This window comes from Adiantum capillus-veneris, chromosome 10, assembly GCF_014529385.1.
Source record: "Adiantum capillus-veneris isolate H3 chromosome 10, ASM1452938v2, whole genome shotgun sequence".
NCBI lineage: Eukaryota > Viridiplantae > Streptophyta > Polypodiopsida > Polypodiales > Pteridaceae > Adiantum > Adiantum capillus-veneris.
The window spans coordinates 34,025,573-34,044,167 of NC_140940.1; the positions used below are offsets into that span (position 1 = coordinate 34,025,573).

Here is an 18,595-nt window from a genome sequence, read left to right on the forward strand (position 1 = left end):
CTCGGATCAACGTAGCGAAGTGGGCACACACAGTCAACGGCAAGCTCATCTTCTGCCAATCGTGAGTATCTTGAAACGTTGCTATTGCGCAACCTCAACCAGTGGTCTATCAAACACAGCATATCAAAACGGTGTTGTCTACAAGGGGCAGACAACCTCTCAAAACGCCTCACAACCAAGGCAACTTCAAGGGGCACTTTGAAGCATCTCAAAATGCTACTTGATGTAGCCAGCCAGGAAGGACGAGGAAAGCACTTATGTTAGTAATTTTTGCATGCTTCTCAAAAGGCACGCAGTAAGGCAAGTAGACAGTGGATCAATTGCTAGCATATTGAAAAGCTCAAGACTTGATGGCGGCAATCCATGCATACCTGAAGAGCTAGGTTATTAAGGTCAAGAAGTAGCTTTTCAAAATGCTTCAAGTGGTGGCGATAAGGTGATAACCAAAGGAAATTTGCAGTAGAAGATCCTCCCTCACCCAGTTGAACTTCACCATTGCAAAGGGTTGGACCGCCATCTCTCTCAAGATTGAAGATTCAAAAAATCAAAATTTGGAGCATTTATGGCTACCATGCCTCCAAAGGCTCTTACAATTACAAAGCATTTTTGACATGAGTATTCTCAAATGCAACCACAAATCTTTTTTGCAGATGTCAAACAGTTCGTTTTCTATTCCTTGTCATAGGTCTATTATGATTATACCTATTGTCCACATAATTATATACCAAAAGCCTTGTTTTCTCTCATCAGATGTCAGATACTACCATGCTAAAAATTTGTGCGGGTTAGACACTGCCACACATAAGTGGTAAGACCTCCCAAAAATATCAGCTTTTGTTCAAGTCCTATTTTTTGTTTCACTTCTCGTGAGGTTATTGGATACACCTTAAACCCAAGGTTTGGCAGTGAACCAAAAACTCCATTTGACGGTAGCCTAACAGTAGCACCAAGTTATGGACACACCAAAATCCTTTGTTGTGAGAGAACCTAAAACTCACGGTTGTCAAGTACACCAAAAAACTCAAGATATCATGAGATGTATGTAGCTTGGGCTTGGGGGCGGGGGGGTTCCAAGCCCTTGTTCAATTTGGTGTCAACCCATGGGAACACTCTCTTGGAGCATGCAGATGCACTCCAGTTATTTTAGAAGTTTTGCATGGCTAAAGATCTCTGATATGTAAGGCTCCAAACATTAATATAATCAATATAGCGTGGTGTTTGTCGAATGTTTCTCTCTCGCGGAACCTCCTCCTTGCCTTGCACCTGCATGCCATGGCTTCTTCTCCTTGATGGCACCCTTCCTAGCTCCAACCTCATCATAATATGCATAGCATAAGCCAGATTTACCTATTGAGGGAAGTATCAAGTCCAAAATCATGGAGATCACCCGTACGACAATGTAATCAATAGCTTAATCATGCATCGGCTAGATTCTCCTATTGAGGAGAGTGCAACATAAATATAGTAAGGTCATCAGAAGAATAAAACAAGAAGAAGCAAACATAGCACTGTCTAGCAACCAAGAGTGTGGGTACAACCACCAAGCTCCAAGTGGAGGGATGAACTTTGCTTTAGATGGATCTAAAAAGAGTCCAAAATCAATTTACATTTAAGCACAACACAAGCCAATTCCCCCCCACGCTCTATCCTCAAGGTATCAAACAGAGGGTATATGTGTACCATCCACACTATTAAGCCACAATGGAGGAAAAAATGTTTAGATGAATCTAAAAAAATTCTAGATTCACTATTGCGAAAAGTGACAGGTAGCATTTCAATAATCATCCTTCTAACAATATAATCATTAGCTCCAACAAGACTAGCATAAGCCAGGTCTCTCTTATAGAGGAGAGTACAAAGTAACTATACAAGGTGTTTATCCACAGAACACAAGGAAAGCACAAATAAGCACTCTTCTCAAGCCAAATGTGAAGTCCTGTCTAGGCAAGATGCCATGTATAGTGACCAAGTGTGTGCATGTGTGTGTGTGTGTACCACAAACATGAGGACACTATTCAAGCGACTCACCAACTAACCTATGATGAACCCTTTTGTTATGGTTGAGTAGGTCAGAATGAGCACCTACAACGTCATTTTTGTTGTGTTTTGGTGTAAAATTGTTTAGTCCATCATACACTTGTAGTCACAAATGTCCTATATGTTAAGAAAGACCCTACGTAAACAAGGTGCAAGGCTCACATTAGCATTCTAAAACAATAAATGAAAAAAAAAAGTAAATTAAAAGCAAGAAAATAAAGGGATCCATTGACAAACTAAAGTAATTAATGCTTTCATAAGAGAAGGTAAGTCTAATAAGCACAAGAAATTATAAAGTAATTTAATGATAGGCCCCTATATGAGGCCCTTAAATGAAAGGGATGTTTTACAAATTAAAATATTAAGAAAAATTTCAATTAGCCAATACTTCACATTGTGGGATCAAACTCCTTAATCCCTTGTTCTTTAGAGGCCTTTTAGAGCATGCCAAAAAAAGGGTCGTTCAATTGTTTACGATTCTGTAGTATGAGCATATGCAAAATACTTGGCTAGTACTCAATAACATGGAATTGGTACAAAAATGAAACCCCACTACTCTAGTCAACTAGGATCAATTTCACTAGCATAGAAATATAGTGTCTCATAATACCATCATTGATCTAAATGATGACGAGGACAAAGGATAGCCCATGTAAACAGAAATTGTACCAGGACCTAGCTAGGATAAGATGTGTGAACATCGGTTGGCATCACGAAAAGTGTTTAATTTGTTTCTTATTTTTTGCTAGCCCAATTCAGGCAGAAAGTACCTATTCAACCGATCACTTAAATGTAAGTATTTTAGTGAACATGTCCTACACATCACCCATAATCTAGTTTCTTTTTAGAGTATGATCAGTTCAAGCATCAGATATCTACTTTGTTTGTCTGAATAGGAATCAAAGAAACAAGATCAGAATTTCATTGATAGGTATGCCTCTAGGTTGATATCTAAACCATTCGATGAATGTGACAGACTTTGTTTAAGGTTTCAACCGAGGAACAAGCAAATAAGCCAACCAGAGTGGCCAATGGCTGGGTCACAAAAAATTCATACAATTGATAAAATAAAAATCCCCAAATTGAGAGGAGCACTAAGCAAATTTTGGAAAATTTCCAAGATATAGCTAGGCAAATCATTTTAAGAATGCCTTTATAGAGCTTTATAATTCTTGAAAAGTAAGATAAGGTAAAAGATCCTAAAGTTATGACGAAAAAACTTCTGAATGAACTCCAAGCAAAGAAGGCCTTCATTTTGGGGTAGGCCAAAACTAGTATTACATATGCAAAATTTAGTGTTAACTCTTATATTAAGGAAGCTGTAAACTTAAACAGAATCTCCTTTTTATTTAGCATCTGGCTAGCAATGAAAATCTCACATACAACTCAAAGATCTATATTTGAAATCACTATTTCATTCCAATGAAGAGCTTTGTTTCACTATGCTAAACACCCTTCCTGCCAAACCTTTTGTGCCCTTCAAGAATTTGTCAATGTAGATGGGTTGCCAGTTATGCCTTACCCATAAAACTATAGGATTTGGGGCTAATCTTTTGACAGTTTCCACCAAAAGGCACTTTTGACAACCTTGTCTACCAAACCACAAAATTTGGCTACTTTAACAGCCAAATGATCATTGAGACCCTTCAATCCCTATTGTTTTCATTGGTCAGCTCTCTTTTTGCTGAACACAATAGCAACAAAGGTATGAAAGTAACAATTCCAACCAAACAGAAGTTTCCAGCTACACTTCACTGTTCACTGACCAAGTCTGGACTTCAATCCTGCTAAGGAAGACACAAGGTGCACTTGCTTGTGAGCTAGATTACATCCTTTCCAGGCGAACCCTCAAAATTGCATAAACTAAAATTACATGCTTGGCATTTCCACTCAGGTTCTTAGGCCTGATGGAATGTAACCTTTTAAAGTTAAAGCCAAATCTTCTGTTCTAACCTGGAGTCGTAATTTTGTGGTATGTTTAACTAAGTTACATTGCAAACCGACGAGTCCACTCAGCAGCACTCTCATCATGGGCAGCTCGATCTGTCAAATATTGCTGGGCAATTTTTCCAACCAATGGATCATCTGCAAGCATCTCGTTCAAGAAATTACCATTTGTGAGTACAATCAACAATCATGTCATTCAACATGGGAAGGCCAATAAAACATCCATTTAGCTTACAAGGATTGGCATCCGTCATTAAAGAGCAAATCGATAACAAAACATTCGAAATTGTAAGAGCCGGGCTCCAGTTGTCCTTCAGAATATCAAGGCAAATCTGACCATTGGCACTGATATTGCAATGGTAGATACGAGTCCTGAACATCACCTGTGGAGAGTTTCATTTAAAGCCTCAAGCAACCACAGACTTTCCTGCAAACGTCAAATCAGAAAGTGACCTGCCTTAGGTGGTTTAAATGGGTAGTCGCTCGGGAATATGATGTCCAAAAAGAACACGCCTCCATGGTAAGGGGAGCCTACCAAGCATGAACTCTGTGTCATAAGCCCAGGCCCCAAACATGTCAACATACCTAAACCTCAATGTTCAATAACACCTGTACATTTGAGTACACAGCCTGGGAAAAAAACGTATTCAATTCTCAAGCCTGCTTATCTGCTAGAATCCACCCTCTAGTCTATATTCTAAAATGTCATCTGACAATTATGTACAATTGGCAAGTGGTAGTCCCTCTCTGAGGAGGGAAACATTTCAAGTCATTCTCCAACAAAAAGCTTGCCAGGTCAATTAATGAAGAGTAGCATGTGAGAGAGACGACACCAAAAGAAAAACTTTCCACCCAACAAACCATCCCATCTAATATTGACCAGGTTTGAAAGTTTCAATCTAAGAAGCTTGTTGACACTCTTAGTATATAAAAAAGAGCAAAAGAAATGGCAACCACCTGTCTGCTCTCAAATTGAACCAAATCTGTGAAAAGTTCCCATCCCCTGGGCCCAACATCACCCCCATCCCTTACTCATTTTTTTCTTTCTGAGGTCAGAAGAAACACGTGACAGAACATGCAAAAAGCAATCACACTTCCAAACATTATACAAGAGTCTAGGGACTCTTTTACCCCAGCACATTTAAGTTGAAACCACAAAGTAACTTCTCAGAGATAAGAGGCTCCTCTTGATTTGATAAGCTGCTGATTACCAGATTGGCATCACTTGGATGACGCACCGAAGGCACAGCAAAGGAAGCGACCGATTAGGAGACACATCTCTGGGCCTACCTGCCCATAAAACACAGGACTGTACGGTTGTGATGACATGGCAATGTAGAGATAGTTTGACGTGGAAGTATAACTTTGGAGCAATATGCACCTTACGTGGAGGTGAGCATTTCAAATATCTATAATAGATTTTTGGGATCTGCTCTACTCAGCCAGTACCTTCTTCTCAACCTCAATCATCTGTTGCGCCATCTCTCCCACCTGTTCCACCAATGTCCATGGAATCTTTGCCTCCTCAAATGCCCTTTTACACAGCCGGTACCTTCTTCTCAACCTCAACCATCTGTTGCACCATCTCTCCCACCTGTTCCTCCTGTTCCACCAATGTCCATGGAATCTTTGCCTCCTCAAATTCCCTTTTACACAGTTTTCTTCCTCCAGTTTCTACTCCTCTTGGTCCCTTGAGGTAGAAAAGAATCTCAGAGAAAGACCCTGTTTACATATTTAAAGGCCCTTGGCCAAAATCAAAAGCTATACATGAGAAGCACTAAAGTCTAAAAGCATCTCCCTTGGCCGGCTCCTATAAGTTGTTGGGGGTTAGGATTATTAGTATTGAAGGTACTTGGGTGCTAAGGACACGGAGGTCCTAGTGATCCCTACGTTGAGCTAGGCAAAGGCCAAGCAAAAACGCAAGGGGTGCTAGATGTTGGGGTATTGCGTCGATGACGACGACGACGATGATGAGGGGTACTTGTACTGCGGTGTTGCTGAGGTACTAATGAGTACTACTGGAGATACTTGGTATTACGACAACGACGACAAGGCTGCTAGCTGATCTGCTATTACCAAGGACGACGGTGGGCTGAAAACTGAAATCGCTGGTGGCGCTAATTGGCTGAAGGCTGCGATGGGGGGGACTGCTGGCGATGATGAAAGGCTGAAAACTGACCATAAACCCTGATGGGCTGCTGGCATGGCTGAAAACGCTGGTGATTGATGGGAGAAACACTGGATTTTTCTGGTGCAAAAATGCTGGTCCTGCTGGTGCTTTTTGAGAGGCACTTACTTCTGCTCCTCTGCCCTCTACTGGCGCCCCAAGGCATGCATAAATAGGTGCAAAAAGCTGGGTCGAGCAGCTCATACTTAGCCCCCCACGATTTGGAAGCTGGAAAGTCACCTAATAATAAAATATCATGCTAGAGGTGGTTCACACGCGGTAAAGTGCATATGCTGAAATGCGGTACTGTGCAAGAGAGGGTATGCAACTATGACCTGCCTAGACATGCATGTCTTGCTAGAGGCTCACAAAGGTGCCAGGCTAGATCCTAAGCTAGACCACGACTGACGCTAGACTGTAGCAGAAGCTTGTCCACATAGCGCAAGTGAAGTGCGCATGTGTCAGCTACCCTCACCTATATACCCAACAAGGGTCAGGTCGGCCAGCCAATCAGCCATCACGACCAAGTAATAAATGGGGGAGATAGGGAAAAAAAAGGGTGAAGAGGCAGTAGATGCCCAAGGAAAAATACCAGAAGGGATGGGAAAAATACAAGACGCTACTTTGGAGATGTCTCTCTATCTTATGTGACTGTCAAACTTGACATCTTTGTCACCGGATTTGCAAACCCGCATCTTGTGGTGATGCTTGCGGTTATCCTTCTTGAACTTGGGCTTCTCTTTAGTATTGCATAGGGAAGTAGTAGGCAATCACTTCTTTGAAGAAGGCTTACATACTCTATGAGAAGTGGAAGCAATAGTATAATCAGGAGAGTATGATGGAGAAGAGATAGAGACATCCTTGCTTTCATTCAGCAAAGAGAGTTCTTTTTCTTGACCCTTGCTCTTGGAAGGCCGTTTGTTCCAATCCAAAAATCCTTTGTGCACTTCGGCACCTTGTTTTCCTCCTGCGGGTTGTTACGACCGGCAAGATTTTCATGGCAGTTGTCCCTTGCGGCTTCTTGATTCCGTCCAAAACCTTCTAGACAACCGACAATGTGAAGCTACTACAATTTCGCGAGTTGAACTCGTACTTGCTTAAGTTTGTCTTCAACCGTTCTCCCATGACTCGTCATGGTTCTTTTCATTCCTTCCCAGAATCATCCTCCTTTGCAAAAAACAGAGAGGCGACTGAGCTCTAAAGACTAATACCACTGTTATAACCGAGAGCGCACAAGAATAATTAATAAGCTGAAAATAAATAGATTTTCAACCAAAAGAGACGTGGGAGAAGATTGATGCAGTATTGGGGACAAGGAAAATGGTCCCCCCCTAGAGAGAATCTTTATTAGGGAGAATCTTTTTTACAAGCACAAGAATCGGAGAATCCCTCCGTTCTAAATCTTAGACTCGATGGTCGTTTCCTTCCCGTGGGGGAAATTCCGAGAGACGAGCTCTCAATTCTTTTTCCATCTGTACTCGGAGCATGAAACTCCACAGACCATTTCTGGAATCCCCATGCGTAGGCCGAGGCCACCTTGCTCCTTCTCCGTAATGGAATACCTGTAAAAAGCACAAACACAAAACAACTTGTAGAGCGTATTCATAATCTTTACCTATCACTCCAAGTGCGCAAAAGCAACCTTCGCTCGATGACTTCACGCGATCACTTGCAAATTCCCGACGATATGGACTCCTTTGCGCTAGTGCTGGCAGGACAGAGAGGAAAGAGAGAAGCACTGGCTGCTTTTATAAGCCTCTAGAGCGAGCAAGAATAGAGGCGGAGCTTCCCACAACATTAGCACACGATGGGGGCGTTAGAAAAGAGAGAGAGAGAGAGAGAGAGAGAGAGAGAGAGAGAGAGAGAGAGAGAGAGAGAGAGAGAGAGAGAGAGAGAGAGAGAGCTGGCGGCAGATTTGGAGAGAGGAGGGAGAGAGAGAGAGAGATCACACGCTGATTTCAGCCGTATGGGAGCCCTAGCCTTTTTTTTATAATTCGTCTTGCTTCAATTTTATTAAGTGGCTGCCCACTTAATATCACTTAATAAAAATTAATAAACCTGTTAAAAACTAAATAAAAACTCAACGAGCTAAGAAAGGATGATACACAACACTTCCAGACGTCCCTGGATGCAACCTCTTGCACATATGCAATGCATACATAGATTCCTCGCTTGAAAGAATCTACTTTCCCGGAAATCACTTGAAAATATTCTCCTTTCTAGAAAAGCTTCTCTTAACCCATCTTTATTCTTGTGTCTACGTCTTTACGAGTATTCCTTTATCCAGTTCGGATTTCCTCCTAGACAAATGGAATATTCCCTATCTGATGCTCCCGTCACCCATCATGTGACGCATCAGTAATACCCACTTTCCGGTCTCTTCCACCAAAGCAACGGTACACGATGCTTAATGTCACCCATCATATGACACATCAGAATTGTATGTTTCTGATGGCTTTTATCAATTCCAGTAGATCTACAGTTCCTAACTTTTACAGTTCAATTGTACACATTTAAATATCCTAATTTCAACAATAGAGTCCATATGAATGTCCCTATTATCCACATCCGGGGTGCACCAAATGAACCAAAAGATTTCAAGAATGGGACAATAAAAATTTTCACTTTTTCTAGAGTGAAAGATAGGAAGAATGTCACAAACTCTTGACATGTCAAGCCACTGAATAACGGAGCCAACCTGCAAATCCCGGCCAAGGAGACTAAACCCCAAGAAGCAGCAAAAGAAGAAGAAGAAGAAGTAGAAGAAGTTTTACCAACTAATGTCTTGCCGAGAGGCTATTTTTGAAAAAGAGTTCCCACCAACTTACGGGACCTCGTCCGATGGGGCACAAGTGACCTAAAGAGATTACATAAAGCAGGACCAACACATACACGCTCCAACTGTAAAACCAAATGATGACCCGTGGCAACTGTACGCACATCCGCCGCAATTTTCATTGGTTGTGCTGACGTAGCACCTGTACAGTTTTCGCATTTTACGCTGATGACATGGCAACTGTACGGATTTTCGCAAACGCGCTGGAAACTTTGGGCATCAACTTTTGGAACCATATGCTTTTAGAATTTGATGCTTTTCATGTAACTGCTTTTGAGAGGCCAAGGGTTCGTTCATTCTCTGGCACGCTTCAATGTGGAGGTGCAGAGCTTGGAGTACCGACATTGCACTGAGTTCAAGTACTATAAAGAAATACCAAAAGGGGCGCCAGCATTGGGGTTAGTGCTCTCTTGGGGTGAAAATCCGCCACTCCCCGTCTCGTGTGTTGTGCATCTCTTTTAGTTCAGTTGTTATTTGAAGTGCTTAAAGTTGTTCAATCTATTCTTTTCCATTGGCACGTGGTGCTCGTACCCGTGACAAAGAAGAATCGAAGACCTCTCAAGCCACAAGCTTTCTCAAAGATAATGCTACGCAATGGTGGAGCTCAATTGCTAGCCAGTCGCATGCTCCAAGGACTTGGCAAGCATTCAAGACTATCTTTGCATGAAGCTACATGACCTCCCTATTCGAGGTACAGATTCTGTCAGAATGGGGAAACTTGAAAATGCTTGCCATAGAAACAATGGAAGACTACAACCAAAGGTTCTTCGAATGTCTTTCTTCAAGTTGTTTACCTCCTTGTAGGACCAATGTGAGTGCTATACAATTGGATTGCCATCACCATTACAAGAATATTGTCTCTCTAACACGTATCTATTATGCAATAACTCATGGACCATGCTACGGTCACATACAAGCTTATGAAAGGAAGATTACAGTTTACTATAGAAGACCACTTGACAAATAATTGGAATCCTCGGCCACAACGAACAAATTTCCAAGATTCTCGTGAAAAACCAACATGAAGGCCTCGTTTGACGCTACAACAACAAGAAACTCTATTACAAGAAGGCCGATGTTTTGGACGTTTTCAATCAGGACATAATTTTTATAATTGTCCTCAAAGAGCACATAGACCTTCTGAGCCCCACAAAGGCCTCCTTTGACGCCTCCACAACGAGACACCTTATTACAAGAAAACCGATGCTTTGGATGCTTTCAAACAGGAAATAACTATTTTGGTTGTCCCCAACGCACTAACAGACCAGCAGAGCCGACGCCCGCACCAACCGTCGACAAAACTATCTCCGGCCAAATGAGCTGGCCATTGGCTGACAACTATGGCATACGCCTTGAAAGTACAAATGAATTGTGTCGAGCATATGGCAAAGTCAATGGCTTGAAAGCCCTGATTTTCTTTGACCTGGGAGCTATCGAAAAACTTCATCCATCCACAATTCCTGAAGCAGATGGACTTTGATTATGATCCACAAGGTGGCTAAATCGAAGCCGAATTAGCCATCAGTCAGACCCAGTAAGTGGTACCTTTTAATGGTGCTCTTCCAGTGACCATACAAGGATATCACGGAAAAGCCAATTTCCACATTATGAAGTTGGGCAATTGGGACGTTATCTTGGGCATACCTTGGCACGACAAGAATGATGCAGCTCTCCACATCCTGAACCGAACCATTACCTTGATGGAGAAGGACAAGCCAGTCGTACTCAAAGTTCGATTGTCCGAACAAAAACCTGAATGAATTATCTAGTTCTTTTAATACTTTTGAACTCTGTTTGAGGAAGTATTGTTTGAAATTTGTTTGAAATGGATGGTATCTGTTTTAAACCTGTCTTGGTGATGATTTGAATTGTTTGACTCTGGTTTGAATACTAGTTTCAACGATTGGTGAATTTACTCCCAAGTGGAGTAGTGAGAAATGATGTTTGAGAGTGCTCATACTCATGGCCCGATCGGACCCTTGCAGTTATTTTTGGGAGGTTGAATGTTTGAAAAGTGTTTTTACTCATGGCCCGGACTGGATGGCTATTGTCACGTGACACATCCAACCCTATGTGTCCGTGGACAAGCTACAGTATGATCAGGGTTCAGTCAGTCCAGTCAAGTCTAGTTTAGAGGTGATCTGGCACTTTTGTAACTATATTTGTAGACCGTGCATGCCCAGTTTCTTAGTGTAGATGCATATCCTCCGGTTGCACACAGCACGATCATCAGTATTCCCTTCAGAATCCATCAGATTCAGTCAGGGGAATTTTCCAATGCATTTAGCCTATTTTCCCTATTTTTGGTAATTTTCACTTATTCTTTTTAAGTGACTTCCCAACAAAAGTAGGTAGGGCAATTTTGCTAAGTTAATATATAAGCAAACCTGAGTTAGCACTTTCTGGCAGAAGAGGCAACAGGAGCTTGTTACCATATACATGTGGTAGTGATGTGTGTGAACACACTAGGACCGCCGGGGCATTTTTTCCCTCTTTAGGAGGTTTTCTCCCCCGAGCATTGTATATACGCCCATCACTCTAGGGCTTCCTTCGTAATACACTCTCTATTGTGTGCCTTGAGCTTCCTTCGTCTTCTCCAAGCTGTGTGTGTTTCTCTGCAACCCTAATTCCAACAATTGGTATCAGAGCAGGTTGAGTCCTCCCGGGCTTAGTCGCCAGCTGCTCCAGTACACGCCTGCTCACTTTCTCCGATTTCAGTGAGCTTTGGCGAGCATTCGCAGGTTGACAAATACTTTGGGTAAGCTCAAAGAGCTTGGTCTGCTCAGATTTTCGATTTGGGCTCATTTCGGTCTCCGTTTCCACTACAAGCAGGTCTGCACAGACAATTTCGTCATTTTGTGCAGAATTTTTGTCAGTGCCATTTTCTGCAAAACAGGTGCCCTATAGTCTTTTGCGGTTTGTGCTATATAGCACGTGTTGTTCTCGCTCCGTTTCTCCTATTTTCGGGCAGTTTTCACATCAGGTGTAGCATTTACCATGGCTGACAACAACAACACAGATGTGTTCAAGATGTTTGCTACTGAGGATAGGTTGGATGGGGACAACTACCCTATGTGGGCTTATATGATGCAACATGTTCTTGTGTCAAAGGGCGTCTGGAACATTGTGCAAGGCATTGATGTACGTCCTGGTTCTGAGGATGTAGGCGATGTTGAGGATGTTGCAGGTCTTGCTGCAAGGATTGTTGCTGTTAGAGTTGTTTTGCCTACGGCAGAACAAGCTCGTTGGGATGTTAAGGATGCGTAGGCTCATGCATTGATTGCGTTATCTGTGAAGCGCACCATTGTTCCTCACATCCGTTCAGCAAAATCTGCAAAACAGGCTTGGGATATTTTGGCTAGTCTTTATGCAAGTCGCAATGAGGCTAAAATTGCTTTGCTGCGTAAAGAGCTGTAGTCGAAGATTATGCATGAGGAAGATGATATGGACACTTTCCTTGCTAGTGTCAAGGATATCAATGAGCAACTTATTTCTGCAGGTGAAGTCATTTCAGACAGTTCCCTTGTGCAGACTGTTCTTCATGCCTTTCCAGACTTTTGCTAGTACTTGGAGACTTATGACCCAAGGAAATCCTGAAGTTGTGAAGTTTGATGCATTATGCACATTGCTGTTGCAAGAGTCACTTTCCAGAAAAAACGGGACTAGGCAACGTGCAGTTGAACAGGCTTTTATTGCTTCTCAAAGAAAGCGTGGTAACAGCAATGCAGCCACTTCTTATGGTTCTGCTGCGAGCGGTAAAAATACTGTTCCTAATGCTTCTGCTGGCAGCACTTCGTCTGGCAATTCTGGTGATAAGGGCAAAAAGAAGATGCGTTGCCATTATTGTAAAGCTAATGATCACTTGATCAAGTCGTGTCCTAAGTTGAAGGCCAAAGAGGCTAAGAAGAAAGAGGGTGGTTCCACTGCAAATGCTGGTTCCACTACAAATGCAGCCATTGTTGAGTCTTCTGTGAAAGGAGACTGTAATGCTGATGTTGATGCAGAATGGGCTTTTAGCGCAGAGTGCACTTACAATCCTGTTGTCCATGATGCATGCTTGTCAGTTGCTGCAGATTCACATGTGTGGTATTTCGACAGTGGTGCTACAAAGCACATTACCTCACATCGTGAATTGTTTACCTCTCTCGAGTCTGTCCCTCATGGGAATTCAGTCGCTTGTGCCAACAATGCCTCTTATCCAGTTCAGGGAGTTGGAAAGATTGTGCTTACTGCTGCTAATGGCAGTTCTTTCACACTTGTTGATGCACTTTATGTACCTGGGATCAAGAAGAATCTCTTGTCTGTATCCGCACTTGCTAGACTTGCACTTGTAGTCAAATTTGTGGATGACAGATGTACACTTCATGATCTCAGTTTTGGTGATGAAATTGTTGCATCTGGCCTTTTGTGCCGTGGGCTGTATAAGCTCACTTTGTATGATAAGTGTGGACAAAATTTTGCAAATGCTATTGCAAATTCAAGGGCTATTTCATATGCAAAACTTTAGCAGGCATGTTTTGGCCATCTGAATTTTGCCAGTTTGCTACGTTTGCAGAAATCTGATATGGTTGCTTCTTTGCCACCTCCTGAAGCACCTGTCAAACATGTTTGTGAAGGCTGTATTTTGGGTAAGATGTTGAAACTGGCCTGTACAATCCAAAAAGGGCGGTAGACTTGACTTCAAACCTTGATTTAGCTTTCACCCATTATTAGTCGTCTATTCTACCTGTACTTTCAAGACACAACAAAGGGGGAGAGGGATACAAGCTGCTAGATTGCACATGTATGAGTAGACCGACACCAGATTGGCCCCTAACTTAGGCGCCCCTTTCGGTATTTCTTTATTATTTAAAAGAGGGAATAAACGTTGTGGTTCCCTACAAGCTGCCCCGCACAAACTTGGTTGAATTTCAACTGTTCCGGCCCGATTTCGCCAACATAACTGTACTAGGACCCTTCACAGTCAGTATTCCCACGCATTGACTGACTTTCCCAACGCATACGGGCACTTTGCAAAACCTGGTGAGAATCTGCAGCACGCTGAATTCTCTGTTTTCAGCCCCGAAAATGCGCCAGATCACCTGCACAGCGGTCCCCTCGCGTCCCCGAACCTCCTGGGGGTATTAGGGACCGTTTAGGGCCAAAACCCTATACCTGCAAAAATACACAGCAGGCTGTAATTTACTGTTTTCGGGCTCCGTTTCGCGTGCCAGTCGCATCCGTAGCAAGTCCTGGAGCTCCTGCACCTGTAGGGCTACTTGCCCTTTGAATCGGACGAGATTTCTGGAGTGAAACCTCTCCGAATTCACCTGTACCTGCGGGGGATTAGCCCCTAGCTAATCTAGTACCTGTGCAAGAGGCTCTTGCCTTGGCAATCGCACATGAACCCACACAACTATACATTGGTCAAATGAAAAGCCCACTAGAGGGGCATAACATACTGCCATAGAGGAGAGAGAGAGCAGTGCGTAGCGTGCAGGGCATCACTCCTGGCACCGCACTGTACATAAGAGGGAAAGCAAGCACTCCATAGCTCTTAACCTGTGACAAAATCTGAAAATGAGCCTCTCCCAGTTCAAATTCAGCGCCACTTCTTGTTGCATGAGGAAAGTGCACCAAAAGGTGCCACTTGGCACATTTACAAGCATTTTCCCGTTTCGGGGTTGCCGCCTAAAAATCTCCCAACCGGTTGCCCAGTTGACTTCACGGGCAGAGTAAGAAAATGTTCTCCTTGTCATTCCGGAGGTAAAGACGCAAACACATTTTCAGGTCCCAAAATAAGAGTTCCCTAAATTTTAGGAGATGCTGCCATTGTATCTTTCTAGGTCATCTGACCCCCTTTGTACACTGCAGCCACACCCAAAACTGAAATGTAGCCTCTGTAGCAAAGGATTCCACTTTGGCTAGTCAATGACCCCACTTTGGCTAACCATAGTCTTTGTCCAACCTTAGTGCTCTCTTGGCCTCAGGCCTGGACTCCCCCTGGACAGTTCCACACTAGCTATGCAATGCAGGGCGATTAGATTTCCCGAGGGGTGTTTCCAAAAAGTGAAAGTAAATAAATAATAAGAAAGAAATCAACAAAAAGGATAGATAGTAGTCACACGCTGGTGACATACCCCCCTCTTGAAATCTCAAACGTCCTCATTTGCATCTATGTCGTACATGCTCACAGTCAACACTTATGTATTCAACACCTGTCGACACATGTACGACACATACATGCTCATTGTCAACCCTGGTGTATTCAACACTTCGTCGACACATGTATTGCCTGCGTGTGAACCTTGTCCCAATGACATAGTGGTAGCTTCGCACTCTGCCATTGCTTTGAGTCACTAACTTTCCAATGACAAAATGGTAGCTACACATTTTGCCATTGTCTTATAGTACACGTTGGGCCCAGTAACACTTTCGAGCATACCCAAACCGACATTTCAAGAATGCAGTTACACATGTACCCTTTAATAGAAGCCATTACTGTATCCTTGACAAACTGACAAGAAATACTCACTTCTATAGCACTAACCATAGTTTTGGACATTCCATAAGAGCAATTGCCAAACTGACAATTTGTACAGCTCTAACATTCATGTAACAGGTATTTCATTTGAGCTTACTTTAAATACCATGTACATCATTTGTTTCAGAAGCCATTGTCACACTGACAATCCATGTAGCTTTGAAACTCAAGGAGTCAAGGTAGGTTGCAAATCGAAGGCTTCAAGGTAAAGTGATAACACAGTTGGTGACTTTGCAAGTTCACCTTCTTCCCTCCACTTAGCATCCATTGGTGGATAGTTTCTGAACTTTACCAAGTAACGCCTAACAACCTTGCCTTTCACTTTTCTTTCCTTATGTGCCAAAATCTGTTCCGGGACCAAGATCTCGTCAAGTTCCTCAACTTTCGGCTAATCTTCAGCTGGCATATCTTCTAGCACTTCACCCACATAGGGTTTGAGAAGACTCACATGAAACGCATTGTGAATCTTCCAGCTGTCAGGCAATTTCAGCCTATATGGAACATCACTGATTATGTCGCACACTTGAAAAGGCCCATAGTAACGCATGCTGAGCTTTGGAAACAGTCTTTCCTTGCCCTTCATCTTCTTTAACCTTGCCTTTTCAAAGCGTAAAAGCACCCACTCACCAAGTGAAAATACCACTTCACGACGGTGATGATCAGCTGCTTTCTTTTGCTTTGCCCGAGTCTTTTCTAAGGCCACTTTGACCTTCTTGTACATTTCATCCATGTCCTGAACATACTTATCTGCTTCAAATATCTTGTCTTTGTATGCAGTATGAGAGGAACTTTCTTGCCACCTTCAACTATCTCAAAAGGTGCCTTGGCAGTTGATGAATGCACTGTATTATTGTATGCATACTCCACCAATGGCAAATACTGCTCCCACTTTCCTTTATGCTCTGACACATAGCACTTCAGCAGATCTAGGACAGTAGAATTTGCCTCTTCTGACTGCCCATCTGTTTGAGGATGAAATGACGAAGAGAATTTGAGCGTTGTGCCCATATTCTCAAACAAGCCTCTCCAGAACAAACTTGTCATGCGTGGATCACCGTCGCTAACAATCGACTGTGGCATGCCATGATACTTGAAAATATTGCTCATAAACAAGCGTGCCATCTGATCTGGCTTTATCTTCTTCCTGACAGGAATAAAATGAGCCTCTTTGCTGAATCTGCAAATGATGGTCCAAATACCATCGTTTCATGTCTGCGTTCTCGGAAGATCAAGGATAAAATCCATAGCAATACTTTCCCATGGTTTATCTGGAATAGGTAGTGGTTGCAATAACCCAAGTGCCTTTTGCCTGTCATTCTAGCAAATTAGGCATTTTCGCACAAAGGCATCCACATCTCTTCTCAATGTAGGCCAATAGAAGAATGTCCCAACCGCTAACTGTAGCATCGATACCACGATGCCTTGCATATGGTGGGACATGACTCTCTTCTATAACTTTGCGTCGCAATGGCTTTGTGACACACAATCTGCCATGCATCATCATGAACCCATCTTTGAGAACATAGTGTTCAGGACGTTGTCCATCCATTAGTTGCTCGAAGACCCTTGCAAAATCTTCATCATTTGCATACTGTTCTCTCATATCATCAAGTTCATGATGATAAGGAATTGATACAGCTGAAATTTGTGGCTTCCTTGACAAGGCATCAACCACAACGTTCTTCTTGCCTTCCACATGCACAATCTGAAAATGGAACATGGACAAGATATTTGCCCATCGCATATGCTACTCAGATAACTTTGTCTGTGTCAAGAAGTATCGCAAGGTCTGATGGTCCGTTTGAACAACGAAATCTGCACCTAGCAGGTAGTGTTTCCAACTTCACAGAGCATGAATCACAGCCAATAACTCTTTCTCATAGACCTGCATGGTCATCTCTGGCCCTTGCAAAATTATGCTCTCATAGGCTACTACCCTACCATCTTGCATTAGCACTGCACCAATGCTACTACCACAGGCGTCACACTGGACCACAAATGACTTCCTAAGATCTGGCAACACAATGACTGGATCTGAAGTCATCTTTTCCTTCAAGAGATTAAAAGGTGAAATCTCTTTCTGTGTCCATCTAAAGGTGACTGCCTTCTTTTAAAGAGCATGTAAAGGTGAAGCAATCTCAACGAAATTTCGGATAAATCTTCTGTAATAGGAGCATAGTCCCAAGAAACTTCGGACATCGTGCACCGTCTTCAAATTTGGCCATGACTTGATCGCTTCAACTTTTGCAAGATCCATTTTGACACCATCCTTTGAGACAATGTGTCCGAAAAAATGAATCTCTTCCAGAAAAAAATCACTTTTCTTTGCATTGATGAGCAACCTATGACTGCGTAGCTCTTCAAACACAATGGCCAAGTGATACCTATGCTCCTCTTCATTCTTTGAGTAGACTATCATGTCATCAAAGAACGTAGACTATCATGTCATCAAAGAACGTATCATGTCCATCATCCTATTGAACGTAGCAGGAGCATTTGTGAGACCAAAGGGCATCACTAAAAATTCGAAAGGCCAAACGTCGTTCTAAAAGCAGTCTTGTGCACATCATCTGATCTAATGCGGATCTGATGGTACCCACTCTTTAGATCTATCCTGCTAAACATAGCTGCTCCTTCTAATTTGTCTAGAATATCATCAATTCTAGGTATAGGGAACCTATTCTTGATGGTATTCTTGTTCGGTGCACGGTAGTCGATGCACATACGCCATGAGCCATCCTTTTTCTGAACCAACAACACTGGAGAACCGAATGGAGATGAACTGGGCTGAAACAGCCCCTTTTCTAACAACTCCTGTACTTGGCCCATTATCTCTTTCTGCTGAGCCACACTAACCCTGTACGGAGGCTTATTTGGTGGGCTACTACCGCACCAAATCTATAGCATGGTCCTCGGGTCTCTCTAGTGGTAATTGAGACGGTAATGAATCGGAAAAACAATCACTATACTGTTGTAAAAACATTGACCTTTCTATATCTAGCACAGATAAATTTGATTCCTCACAACCTGACACTTCACGTGCAAAAACCAAGTACGCAGAAAGATGCTTTTTCATTACAGAAGT

General features: G+C 42.7%; 1 protein-coding gene across 5 annotated transcripts in view; it reads right to left on the reverse strand.

The window, feature by feature from the left end:
- Positions 1–3,417: 3,417 nt before the first annotated feature.
- LOC147448669 (uncharacterized) overlaps positions 3,418–18,595 on the reverse strand; it is a 53,090-nt gene continuing 37,912 nt past the window's right edge. For 2 of the 5 annotated variants that reach the window (XM_086521209.1, XM_086521206.1), the window contains exons 3-5: positions 4,442–4,569; positions 4,220–4,367; positions 3,418–4,122 (exon numbers count right to left, since the gene is read on the reverse strand). In XM_086521209.1, coding sequence (XP_086377335.1) covers positions 4,025–4,122; positions 4,220–4,367; positions 4,442–4,569 — 374 coding nt within the window. In that variant the 3' untranslated portion in view covers positions 3,418–4,024. The remainder of the gene's footprint in view (positions 4,123–4,219; positions 4,368–4,441; positions 4,570–18,595) is intronic. The other 3 variants (XM_086521205.1, XM_086521204.1, XM_086521207.1) reach the window with 3 other exon arrangements.